Here is a 14,111-nt window from a genome sequence, read left to right on the forward strand (position 1 = left end):
GCAATAGCCTGCTGGAGCCTGCACCCCCTCCCGCACCCAAACTCCCTCCCAGAGCCCGCAATCTCTCCCACACCCATACTCCCACTCTGCGCCCACATCCCTTCCTGCACCCTCCTTCACCCCAACTCCTTGCCCCAGCCTGGTGAAAGTGAGTGAGGGTGGGGGAGAGCGAGCAAGCGATTGGGGGGGGGGCTGGATTTGAACAGGGGGGGATTGAGAGTTCCCAAAAAATTTCAAATCAAAAAGGGGGTCCTTGGGTTGCTGAAGTTTGAGAACAGCTGCTTCAGGTTTCATTTATATGATGTTAAATGTTTGTATTATTGATTTACTCAAACCCAGCAAAATGCCTGTGGTTCAAATTTTACAAAAATATTTACCCTCAGGCAGACTAGACAATTTCAGCTGCGAAAACTTCAGCCACAAAGTTGAAGTAATAAGTAAATCAAAATCCTTTAAAATGGAAACGCATAGACAAACTTTACCACAGGTGTTGCTGCACACTCCAATTATAATGGATATGTGAAATAAAAGATGACTTCCCTTCCGTCTTATTGGGACTTAATAATGATCTCTAAATACTACTCAAATAGATCCCTCTCTTCCCTCAAGCAATGTCTTTTCTAGGAATCCACAGAACACAAGATTCCAAGTTTTCAAAGGCCTTAATTCACAAGTGCCTGTTTCATGTTTAATTCACTGCCAGTATCACAACTGATAGACAGGTAACCTGTAACTGTATTTTGAAGTAAAAAAGATGATGCCCCAAAGAACGCTTATTTAAAAATATTCTGAACACTTTAGAAATGTTATGCATCCAACAAGCCATGCCCTTTTCTTCTCAGTCTTCAAATTTCTTCTTGAGCACAATTAGTTGGTTCCCTTTGGCTACATAAACAAAACAAAACAAAACAAAACAAAAACTCAACGGTATATCTTTTTATGCACTAGCCTATCCTAATTTGTGCAGAGGAAAGAGCAAAAACGTGGTCCAACTATTGACACTGACCTTTTGTTAAAAATCTAGGCAAGATATTCATATATTATGGTATGTAATGCAAATTCTGTTTATGCTTACCTTGGATTTAGCATGCCAACTGAAATGAAGACTGTTGGTCTCACTGGGTATTAACAGATTGAAGGACAATGCGTAGTGATTAATAAGATCATTCCTCACATAATATAGCTCTGCATCAAGACCTAGAAACCAGAATATTTAGAACAAATTTAGGTGAGGAAAGTAAAAGCCACTAGTAACTGAAGTACAACTACAGTCTCTCTTATCTGAGGTATTCTTGACTCTTTGTACTAGCAGCTCTGTTTATATATGTGGTACACACAATTCATAAATTCTATTTTTAGATGCATAGTGGAGATATACCATTATTTTTGCCAGTGTTGAGAAGTACTGCAAATTTCTTACAAAATATTACTTCATAAGAGGAGCTAGACTAGGTCAAGGAAGGGGAAAGAAACGGGATTTTCTCTACAAACTAACAAAAATCACTACAGGCAGTAATGAATGGATCCCATATCTCATGTACCACATACTGCTTATTCCTGTGCATCAAGGGCAGAATTCTGCTCACATTTACAATGACATATGCAGAGCTGGCAGATCAGGTGCCAACTCAGGCCAAAAGCCCTGGTCCTCACTGAATACTGACAAATGCATAGCTGGAAACCAGTCTTGGTCACCTGTGTGTTAGTATTGTTAAATAGATAGAGTTATGAGAATGTGTTTAGATTTTATGAAATGCATGTAGGATGCTGCTTGTATTAATCTTACTAATATCTGTATCCCACATTACAAGGTAATATTTAAGTGTTTGCTCTCTAATGATAAAAACGTTTGCTAAGAATATAATCCCCTCACCCCCCACCCCCTAGTCAGGAGAAAAGCATTACCAGGTGTGAAATACTAGTTTACCACAAAAGAAGTCATTTTCTCTCCAAGAAAGGTGGCCTGCAGATACCAGACAAACCAATAGAATATCAGTGGACAAAATACTTGGCTGATTATGTACCCTCTTCATGGATGCGGGGGAACCACATGAGCCCTCATCCCACCACAGCTTGAACACTGAGGGAAGGGAATACAAATTCCTGACCAGAAGGATCTGTATTACTATGCTGTCTGGAATTTGGAGACGGCAATATTTCTAAGCATAAGCAAGGGATCCCCAAGCTGCTTAGTCCTAAACTACATTAAACTTTGGTTAGTTTAATACAGAATTGGCTACAAATTAGAGGATTAGGCCAAAAGCAATCAGATGAGGTTCAACAAGGACAAGTACCGAGTCCTGCACTTAGGACAGAAGAATCCCATGCATTGTTACAGACTAGGGACTGAATGGCTAGGCAACAGTTCTGCAGAAAAGGACCGAAGTGTTACAGTGGATGAGAAGTTGGATATGAGTCAACAGTGTGCCCTTGTTGTCAAGAAGGCTAATGGCATTTTGGGCTGTATAAGTAGGGTATTGCCAGCAGATCAAGGGATATGATTATTCCCCTCTATTCAGCATTGGCGAGGCCTCATCTGGAGTACTGTGTCCAGTTTTGAGCCCCACACTACAAGGAGGATGTGGAAAAACTGGAAAGAGTCCAGTGGAGGGCAACAAAAATGATTAGGGGGCTGGAGCACATGATGCATGAAGAGAGGCTGAGGGAACTGGGATTGTTTAGTCTGCAGAAGAGAAAATGAGGGGGGATTTGATAGCTGCTTTCAACTATCTGAAAGGGGGTTCCAAAGAGGATGGATCTAGACTGTTCTCAATGGCAGCAGATGACAGAACAAGGAGTAATGGTCTCAAGTTGCAGTGGGGGAGTTTAGGTTGGATATCAGGACAGACTTTTTCACTAGCAGGGTGGTGAAGCACTGGAATGGGTTACCTAGGGAGGTGGTGGAATCTCCTTCCTTAGAGGTTTTTAAGGTCAGGCTTGACAAAGCCCTTGCTGCGATGATTTAGTTGGGAATTGGTCTTGCGTTGAGCAGGGGGTTGGACTAGATGGCCTCCTGAGGTCCCTTCCAATCCTGATATTCTACGATTCTAAAAGCATTGTCTTTAGTGAGAGATCAAAGATACAAGTGACTCAGGGTAAGCAACTGGTCCTTTGGGACTGGGAGTAACCTGAATATTATTGTGATTTTTCAAATGCAGGCTTGCCTGGGTGGCAAAACAGATGCCCAATGGGACTGTCTATGACTCCACGTTAAGGCTATTATAGTGCTTGAGGAGTTCACACTTGATATTTCATTGGTAAAATCTAATTATAGAACACAACCAGTTTGGGACTTGTGCCCTGGTTTGTAACAGTCTGCCCTGTGGTTTATACCCATGTTCATGAGCCACTCCAGACAGCTTGACAATATAAATTCAGAATGCACTGTAATGCATTTACAATGTTGTGAATGCAAACAATTTGTCCCAGGATATCTCATTTTTTAAGCACAGTTCAAAACTGTTTAATGAGTGAGGCAAAGGCTCTGTGGAATTAAGCAGAGCTGTGGAAAATTTCAGCCAAAAATGAAGATTTCATAAACTGTTCTCCATTTCACAAAATTGTTTAATTAAAAAACAAATTTCAGAGAAAACATTTCAATTTGACATTTTCAGAACCTAATGTTTTGATTTGACATATCTTCATTTCAAACTTTCCTTTAATTTTATTTAAAAGAATTAAAAACATTTTAAAAGGACTCAAATCAAAAATGTTTTGGGAAAACAAAACATTTCATTTGATCTGAACCAACAAGTTTTATTTTAAATTTTTAATAGTATCATTTGAACCCAAACCAAATTTTTGGGTTTTTTTGGAATTGCCAGCAAACCAAAAAAACCATCATTCTTTCAGCTCTAGTATTTAGAGCATATAATTAGACCATGGTATTGCATATGCACAAGAGGAGAGAGTTAAGATTCCATAGGCAACCTTAAGGTTAGCATTTCCTGTTTGATTCACTTCATAAATTTTTTTTTTAAGGAAATTTCCTATTTTTTTCTTTAAAAAAAATCCATAACATTCAAATTATTTGCTAAAGAACGCCAAAATGCAGTTTCCCACCCAAGATGCATATTCTGATGCAAGGGATACTGCAGATGCCTGCCTCATACAATACGTACCTCTAAATCAGGGTTTCCCAAACTTGGTTCGCGGCTTGTTCAGGGTAAGCCCCTTACGGGCCGCGAGATGTTGTGTTTACCTGAGCATCCTCAGGTACAGCCGCTTGCAGCTCCCAGTGGCTGCAGTTCGCCGTTCCCAGCCAACGGGAGCTGTGGGAAGCCGTGGCCAAGCTTGGTATGCAAGACAAATCAGACTCCTAAAAGCAGTACAGTAGTCTGGAAAGGTTGAGAATAAGGTGCTCTAAGGAGCTCAGTCTAAGGGTAGAAGTGTGACAGATGCCAATTTGTAGTTCACCATTCTGTATCAGCAACTCTTCTCAGGCCTGACAATCATTACACCACACATCCTAGTGTCATGATATTTATTTAAAAGGTGACAGTGTACTCCTGGGGGAATTCTGCACTAAAACACCTCCAAATTTCTGCACCAAAACACCCCATAAATTTCTGCATATTTTGTCAAAATAATGTAATATAATCACACCAGTTTCACTTATTTTAGTAATTTATTTAAACTATCATACAGAAAAAAAAAATCACAACAACTGTTCAGCATTTCCTAAATACATGAAAATTAAGTTACAAACACTAGGTAACCAATACTTTGCATTCCAGTTATAATCCTGGACTTTCATTTAAATTATATTACTTTTATTTTTATGTTCTATAAAGTAGAATGTTACTTTAAATTACTCAGACTTTTACATGTGAAAGTCAGGGCCGGATGAACCTTTTGTGGGCCTGCCACCAAACATATTTATGGGCCCCCATAGGGGCAAAGGAGCATGGTGTGGGGAGGTCAGTCCCCAGAGCAAGGGGCCAGCCAGGGGCAATGGGGCATAGCATTGTGGGGCCAGCCCCACTCCACCCAGCCCATTGCAAGGGCACTGTATACAAACTGGTAGTTGCCAGATGCATGCTGGCCCGCCCAGCCCTGTGCTGCCAGCATGCCCCTTCCCCTCGGGGGTAGGCCCATGCCATGCCACACAGCTCTCTACTGCCTATGCCCACATCCTCTGGACCTGCTATGCCCAGCAGACCCTCCCCCCCGACCCTCCACCACAAATGCACAGCAGCCTGCTCATCACCACCCCTGCCCAGAATCCCCATACACAGCCACACCACTACTGTCCAATTCACTTCCCCACAGCCCACCACCACAACTACACAGCACCTCACTCAGACCTACACACCTCCCACTGCCAAGCATCCCAACACAGACCTCCCAATCGCCCCCCAAGAGACTCCCCCACTGGCCAGCTGCCCCACACACACCTCCAGGGACCAACTCCCTTACACTCTGTCCCCTGGCCACACTCACCGGCCCTGTTGGAAGGTGACAGCATCTGCCAGGCTGAGCTGGCAGCACGTCCAGAGCCGGTCCAGTGCCAGGGCGGGGAAACACTCTGGCCTCTCGAGAGTGGTGCGATTACTCAGGCCAGGGTGTGCCCCCACCCTGGCCGGACTCCCTCAGGACCCACTTGCCTGGAGATAGAGTGACCATATGTCCCCGTTTGGCCGGGACAGTTCCCTTTTTAAGCTCTGTCCCGGCCATCCTGACCTTTGTGACAAAAACGGACATTTATCCTGTTTGCTCTTGCCAACTGATGAGTTGGCAAAAGCAAATGAATAAATGCCCAGTTTACCAAAGAAGTCCAGTGCTCCCCCCTAGCAGGGCATGGAAGAACCTGTGTATGTGGGGGAGGGAGGGCGAGGTGAAGTGTCAGGCAACAGGGTTTGGGGGTCAGCCCCAGCCCAAATGGAGCTGGGGGGAGGGGTTAGGAGCCAGCCCCAACCCCTGGCTGCAGTGTGGGGAGCTAGGGCAAGGGAGGGGTCAGCCCCTGTCCTGGAAACAGCATGCAGAGCTCAGGGAATAGGGGGTCAGCCCCAGTGCTAAGAACATTCTTTTATCTCCTCCATCTGCGTTTTTCATTCTTTTTTCCTTCATTCTCCTCCTATAAGTAATAGCAAGTAAATGAAAATAAGGTGAGGTACCTTAATTGTTCTTGTAGTCTGACTTATTTTTCCACAGACCACTTGAAAATTGCTGGGGTCTCAGCAGACCACTTAATGATCTTTCCAAATATTGTTTGTACAGTTAGTTAACTATTGTAAAACACTTTGGATAACGGCGCTTTATACAAAAAATGTCAATAAAGGTAAATAAATGTTGGAGTGCCGGATCTAGTCAGGAGTTAGGGTGAGGGAGGGGGCTCAGGGTTGGGGCAGGAGGTTGGGGTGTGGAGTGGTTACCTGGCGTGGGCAGCTCCCATTTGGTGCAAGGGGTGCAGGTGGGAATGTAGGGTGGTGGTGCAGGAGCTCCCATTTGGTGCTGAGGGTGGCGGTGAGGTGTGAGCGGGTGCAGGTGGGGGTGCTCCCAGCCCCCTGCCCTGAGTGACTCACAGCAGGGGAAGTGTGGGGACCCCACCTTTGCTCTGCCCTTCCCCGATTCCATCCCTTCCCCAAGGCCCGGTCCCTGCCTCCTCCTGAGCACGCTGTGGCCCCACATCTCCCTCTCCCTCGCACAGCAGGAGAAGCATGGGGGGGGGAGGGGAAGGGGCAGGAACACGGCACACTCAGGGGAAAAGGAGGGAGCTTAGCTGCCAGTTTTGGGGGGCGCGAGGGGGACGACAGAGCCTGCCCTGCAGCAGGAGCCCCAGGAGCCAGCAGGACCAAGCTTCTGCCCCCGCAGGAGAGAGCAGTGGGCGGCGAAGAGCAGGCCGGGCTGGGGCCCCTTTGGAGCCTGGGCCCGGCGCCATGGTGTCACCGGTACTGATGAAAGTCAGAGTTTTGCTAATCATTGTCCTGCATTTTTTTTTTAAATGGATAAGTAAAACAGATCCTTAGCTGTAATCTAACCCTGTCAGGGCTCCCTCCCCACTCTGAACTCTGTGGTACAGAGGTGGGGACCTGCATGAAAAATCCCCTAAGCTTAATTCTGCCAGCTTAGGTTAAAAACTACCCCAAGGAGCAAATTCTTCCTTGTCCTTGGACGGTATCGCTGCCACCACCAAGTGAGTTAGACGAAGATTCAGGAAAAGGACCACTTGGAGTTCCTGTTTCCCCAAAATATCCCCAAAGTCCCTTCACCCCCTTTCCTGGGGAGACTTGAGAATAATATACCAACCAAATAGGTAAACAAGATGAGCACAGACCAGACTCTTGGGTTTTTAGGACACTAAAAACCAATCAGGTTTTTAAAAACAGAACTTTTTTTTTTTATAATAAAGTAAAAGAAGCACCTCTGTAAAATCAGGATGTAAGGTAATTTTACAGGGTAATAAGATTTAACACACAGAGGATTCCCCTCTAGGCAAAACATGATAGTTACCTACCTTTTCGTAACTGTTGTTCTTGGAGATGTGTTGTTCATGTCCATTCCACATTAGGTGTGCACACATCAGAAACCTTTCCCCTTAACAGCTCCCATCGCGTCGGCAGTGGAGCCCCCTAGAGTGGCGCCTCCATGCCGGTGCTTATATTCGCTTGCTGACCCAACCCCCCACTCAGCTCCGTCTTGCCAGTGACACCGACAGAGGGGAAGGAGGCTGAGAAGTGTAATGGACGTGAACATCACATCTCGAAGAACAGTTACAAAAAGGTAGGTATCCATCTTTTCTTCGAGTGCTTGTTCACATCCATTCCACATTAGATGGCTCACAATCTTAGGAGGAGGGTAGGAGTCATGGAACAATTGATTGGAAAACAGTCCTGCCGACTGCCGCGCCATCTCTGGCCTGTTGATTGACCGCGTAGTGGGCTGTGAACGTGTGCATCAAGGACTAGGCAGCTGCTTTACAGATCTCCTGGATCAGGACCTGCGCCAGGAAAGCTGTTGAAGATGCCTGTGCCCTGGTCGAGTGGGTCGTGATCGCCGGGGTGGGAACCTTGGCGAGCTCATAGCATGCACAAATGCAGTGCACAATCCTTTACAATATATGCTGTGCCGACACCGGAAGACGTTTCATTCTGTCGGCTATGGCGACAAACCACTGTGTCGACTTGCGGAAAGGCCTAGTCCACTCCAAATGGAATGCCAGGGCCCTTTGGACATCCAGAGCGTGCAGACTACGGTGACTCAAGTCCATGTGTGGTTTAGAAAAGAACACTGGCAAACAAATGTTCTGGCCCATATGAAATTGCACAACTACTTTAGGGAGGAATTTAGGGTGCAGCTTGAGTTGCACCTTGTCCTTATAAAAGACTGTATAAGGCGGTTCCAAGGTGAGGGCCCTCAACTCGGACACCCTCCTTGCGGACGTAATGGCCACCAAGAACACTGTCTTCCAGGAGAGGTGGAGGAGAGATCAAGAGGCAAGGGGCTCGAACAGAGGGCCCATGAGCTTGGCGAGTACCAGATTTAGGTTCCAGGGTGGGACCAGTGGAATCGAATAAGGGAACAACCTCTCAAGTCCCTTGAGGAACCGCACCACTATGAGTTTAAAGAACACCAAACACCCCGATTCCCCCACATGGAGGGCTGTTCTAGGATCTCCTCCAGCCCTTCATTGACCCTCAAACCACTTAGCTCGGGGCTTGATGGGCCCTGCAGCACCAGAGAGGTCAAGCAGTGTCAGGGTCTGTCCTGCTGCTTCGGTGCTGCAGGCTTATAGTGCCCCACCAGCGCCAGATCACGGACTGACGCCGGGGCACTACACACCGAGGAAATCAGCACCCAAGCCAGACAGTCCAAGGCTGAAGGTTGCAGCACAGCCTCCATGAGCAGCTGCTTGAGGTGACAGTCCCTTTCTTTCTTAGTCCTGGGCTTGAAAAACTTTATAAACCTTGCAGTGCTCAGTCTGGTATGATTCCCTCCAACAACGGAGACATGAGTCGTGGGGATCACTAACCAGCATAGGCTTGCGGCACATGGCACAAGCCTTAAACCTCTCGGCCTGTGGCATGCCTCGTAGCCCAGGGCTGGTAATGGAAGCAACTTCCAGACACCTCTAACAAAGGAGTCTTCACTATCTAACAACTAAGAAGTGCTAATTACTGAAAACTGCTAGCTACTGTTAACTGCTACAACTGTGCTAAGGGATCCCTCGCAAGTGAGAGATTGTTATTCCAACACCGCCACGGACGGTAAGAGAGAACTGAAGGGGAGTCAGGTCAGCAGGGGTATATATGCACCAGCATGGAGGTGCCACTCTAGGGGGCTCCCCTGCCATTCCAACAGGAGCCACTAAGGGAAAAAGTTTCCAACATCCGTGCACACGGCACGCACGCACCTAATGTGGAATGGATGTGAAAAAGCACTCGAAGAACAATTCAAAGTTACAAAAAACAGGAATAAACCTCCCTCTTAGCATACGGAAAATTCACAAGCTAAAACAAAAAGATAAGCTAATGCATTTCCTTGCTATTACTTACAATTTTTGTAATCTTGGACACTTATTTCAGGTAGGGTTTTAGGAGATGATTTTTCCTGCGCTGGTCCCTCTCTGTCCCGGAGAGAACACGAAAGAGAGCACAAACACTCCCATATTTTAAAGTATCTTCTTCCCTTATTGGTCCTTTTGGTCAGGTGCCAACCAGGTTATTTGAGCTTCTTAACCCCTTACAGGTAAAGGAGGGACTTTATGCTACCCTTAGCTATATGTATATGACAAACCTCATTGTGCGCCTCTGGCACAGGAAAAAAAAGTGGGAGAGCACAGACCTTCCTAGCAGAGGATTCCATTACTTCTCATTTACAATAAGGCTCCTTTACACCACTCTGGCAAGGTAAAGCAGTCTTAATTGACTAAGAATGGGAACAATTAACAATGGGAACATTAGCTGCCTGCGTACTTAGTTGTTATATTTCTGCTCTGCCTCTGGGACAGAGCCTGCTTCACGGGGTGCAGCAACAGCAAGCATGAGAGGCTGAGTCTCTCACTTGCATGCAGACATGCGCCCAGCCCCCACCCACTTAACATCTCTCCACCAATGCACACATGCATGCCCAGCCTTCCTCTTCCCTGGTGATCTGCTCTCTGCTGCCAGCTGCTCCCAGACAAGCCTAGGCTGACAGGGAAGAGGCGTGTGTTGCCCACCAATTTCTTTGCTCCCCCATTTTTAAGGGGAGGAACCAAGCAATCTGTGGAAGATATGAATTCTGTACCCCTGTAGGGTGCAGAATTCCCCCAGGAGTAATAGTGTATTGTTTGAAATCTAACACCACATTGGTCATTAGTGTTACTGTGACATGGTCATAACTCTGTAGGTGAAATTACGGATACCCTCTGATATCACTGCTCTACAGCCAAAATGCTTCTGAAATAAATGTAGTCCAACTTTACTAATTCTGGGTCACTGAGAACGAAAATGATGCTTAAAATTGTTGATTGGCTCTAGTTTTCAAGATATGCTATTGGGTCAGTATATACGACCCTTGACTTGGGAATGGCGGAGGATAAATGAGTTATAAAGGGAAGGGATCTCAATTTAAACCAGAAATGACTAAAATACATCTTTGACTGGATCTATGAATAAATCTATGACTGGGTTTGGACAGTACTTGCTTTTGAGGCAAAACAATGACTGATGCAATCTGAAGCTGGTATTGCGTCATACATGATATGAATTGCATCATGTTATTCCTAGAAGTCATGGATGATGCAGTCATAACGAAGCTTACATCACTCTGCTGAACAAATTGCCCTATATCAGCTCTAGAAATCATACAGTGTCGTGCTCTCTTATTTGTCAGTGTTTGATTTTGCAAAGGGACACATTTCTGTTTAGCCAAAGTGAGCAGAGATGCCTCCTACTTGTGTGAACACTGCAGATAACTTTTCTATGTTTGTGATGAAGTGACTTTTGCATCACAAAAGCGCAGTATAACCACTATGGTTAAGAAAGCCTATCACCTTTCTTTTGGCTGCAAAACTGGAGATCAGGACAAGAGGTGGGCCCCACACGTATGCTGCAACACTTGGGCAACAAATCTTCGCCAGTGGTTGAACAGGAAAAGGAAATCTATGCCTTTTGCAGTGCCAATGATTTGGAGAGAGCCAACAGATCATACCAGCAATTGTTACTTCTGCATGGTGCCTCCAGTTGGGAAACGTGTGTCAAAGAAGAAAAAGTGGACTGTGCATCATCCAAACATTCCATCAGCTATACGCCCAGTACCCCACGGAGGAGGACTGCTGGTTCCTGATGCACCAGAATCACTCTCACTTGAGTCAGACGAGGAAGAAGAAGAGGATGAAACTTCTGGTCCTGAACCATCAATGTCACAGGACCCACATTTTCTCCCATCCTCCTCCTCTGAACCACACCTCATAACACAAGGTGAACTGAATGACCTTGTCAGGGATTTGGAACTACTCAAGAATAAGGCAGAGCTGTTGGGCTCCAGACTACAGCAGTGGAATCTCCTGGCAGGCTATCAGGGCAAATGGAGCTCATCAATGCTTGCAGACTATTGCTGGACAGTGACAAGAGATGCTCCATTTAATGAATACAAGAGACAAGTCAAGAAGAGCCGAGTAGACACTGAATAGGACTAAACTATATACATAACAGTTTTTTGCCTTTTGTTTCATCATAAATTTAAAAATCAGCAAAAGGGTTATATAAATAAAAGTGTTACATAAACAGGACAGGTGAAATATTATCAAGTAAAGCAACCATAAACACATGAAAAGACCTAGGTTTACAATTTATGATTAAAACTCTACTATCTACACAATATACAAAGACATAAAATGTAAAAACTTAAATATCTTAGAAACTGTAGCCAATCAGTTGTTTTAATTGTCATATTTGAATTCAACACATCAAAATACATAATAAATAGCACATTTTGTCTCTGAAGCAGACGACGTCTCAAAAATTGTAGCCCAGTGTATTATGTCCCGGCGACCACACACAGACAAAAAGGTGACAAAAGATTTCTTTGATATCAAGGGGAAAGAAAATGATAGCAAATGCACAGGGCAGGAAAGATGACTGATCTGCTCGCTCTGTGTCAGTCAGTGTCTAAAGCTCCTGCAATTTTGTAAAGGGGGAGATTTGACCCCAAGCACCTCTGGGTATGGCTACACTTGAAATTTCGGAGCGCTGCCATGGCAGCGCTTTGAAGTGTGAGTGTGGTCAGAGCGCCAGTGCTGGGAGAGAGTTCTCCCAGCGCTGCACGTAAACCACATCCTTTATGGGTGTAGCTTGCAGCGCTGATTACACTGAGGCTTTACAGCGCTCTATCTTGCAGCGCTCAGCGGGGTGTTTTTTCATACCCCCGAGCGCGAAAGTTGCAGCGCTGTAAAGCACCAGTGTAGCCATGGCCTCTGTGTTCCCACCCTACACTCTACTGAAATAATCTTGGTACAAAATATACTTTGTGAGGTATCATTTGGAAGCTAAGAAGTCAGATTCTTACATGATGTAAGTATGTGATATGTATTAAGAGTTATGGATGCATGCTGGGATTAAAGTGTGTTTAAACCAGGCATATCAGGTGGAGTTGGTAAACAGGTCTTCCTTAGACAAAGGAATGTGTATTTGCTTCTCTGACCAGCCCAATCATCACACAGAGACAATGAAGGTCCATTTTTACATATCAGGCAAACAAAGCTATGAAACAAGTAGGGGAGGAGACCGCATAGCATCTACACCCAGGAGGAAAGAGGACTTGGTTTGTGTTTTACTTTTCAAGACTACATTGCAAGGGTTTACTCTTCCACAAAAACAAGGGAGCTGAACCTATGATAAGCAACTGAACCAAGAGACTGTATACAATATAACTGTATTATAAGTATTATAACAGTATAACAGTATTATAAAGGTGTACAGATTAAGGTCTTTTCTGAAAGTTAATGCACACTGGTGATTAATATAATTGTGAAATATATTTTTTGTACATAGTGTTAATAATATAGATATTTAATGATATTATGCTTTAAAGTCTGTGGCTAAACAGGAAGAAACAGGTTCTGTCCCAGATAGGAGAGAAGGCAACTATCTACCTGTCTCCAATCCAATTAAGCAAGGTGTGATCAAAAGCAATAGAAGCCCAGAAATCAGAAATCAGCAGAGGGGTGGGGAAGCCCACAAGAAGGGAAAAACAGCATGAGGTCATCCTGCCAATTGAAACAAAGAGCAGGTCTACACTAGCAGTGTTATAGCACCAGCAGTTACAGCACCGCTCAGAGAGCACTGAAGAGAAACCGCTGTTGTGTGTTCACTATCAGCTGCCTGCATAACAGCATGTTCACACTTGCAGCGGTATTTGGAACAGTGCACTCTGGGCAGCTATCCCAGAGTGCACCTCTTTCTCTTCTGCTGCTAAGACTTGTAGGAAGACAAGAGGGGGTCGTGGGGCATCCTGGATCCTGTCCCAATGACCAGTGATGCATTGCTTCACATCCCAGCAATCACTGTGCTTCCATCCGCATTTGGCACCATCTTTCAACGGTTTATATACTGCACACTCTGACTCTCCGGGCTGCAGGAATGGATCCCAAACTGTTGACCAGTATGCTGCAGGCTCTGACCAACATATCAAGAGTGGCAACGGGGTTATTCCTTAAACTACAAAAGGCAAGAGGAGTGCAACATTGATCTCACCACACGTAGTAGCTACGACACGAGATTGCTTGTGGTATTCACAGAGGTGGTGACCACAGTGGAACACCGCTTTTGGGCTCTGGAAATAAGCACAGAGTGGTGGGACTACATCATGATGCACACTGGAATGATGACCAGTGGCTGCAGAACTTTTGGACGAGGAAAGCCACATTCATGGGATTGTGTGATGAGCTCGCCCCAGCCCTGCGGCACAAGGACACAAGAATCAGAGCTGTCCTGTTGGAGAAGCTCGTAGTGATTGCACAGTGGAAGCTAGCTACTCCAGACTGCTACCGATTGGTTGCTAATCAGTTTTGAGTGGGAAAATCTACCAGAAGTGTGCTGGGCCATTAATTGCATCCTGATCCAAAAGACTGTGACACTGGGCAACGTGCGTGACATTGTGGATGGCTTTGCACAAATGCGCTTCCCTAA

General features: G+C 45.4%; 1 protein-coding gene across 1 annotated transcript in view; it reads right to left on the reverse strand.

Moving 5' to 3' along the window:
- The window catches only part of RYK (receptor like tyrosine kinase), a 146,530-nt gene that overhangs the window by 100,957 nt on the left and 31,462 nt on the right, over positions 1-14,111 (reverse strand). Inside the window, exon 2 of the mRNA XM_050965488.1 lies at positions 1,076-1,197. Coding sequence (XP_050821445.1) covers positions 1,076-1,197 — 122 coding nt within the window. The remainder of the gene's footprint in view (positions 1-1,075; positions 1,198-14,111) is intronic.

Source organism: Gopherus flavomarginatus, chromosome 8 (assembly GCF_025201925.1).
Source record: "Gopherus flavomarginatus isolate rGopFla2 chromosome 8, rGopFla2.mat.asm, whole genome shotgun sequence".
Lineage (NCBI taxonomy): Eukaryota > Metazoa > Chordata > Testudines > Testudinidae > Gopherus > Gopherus flavomarginatus.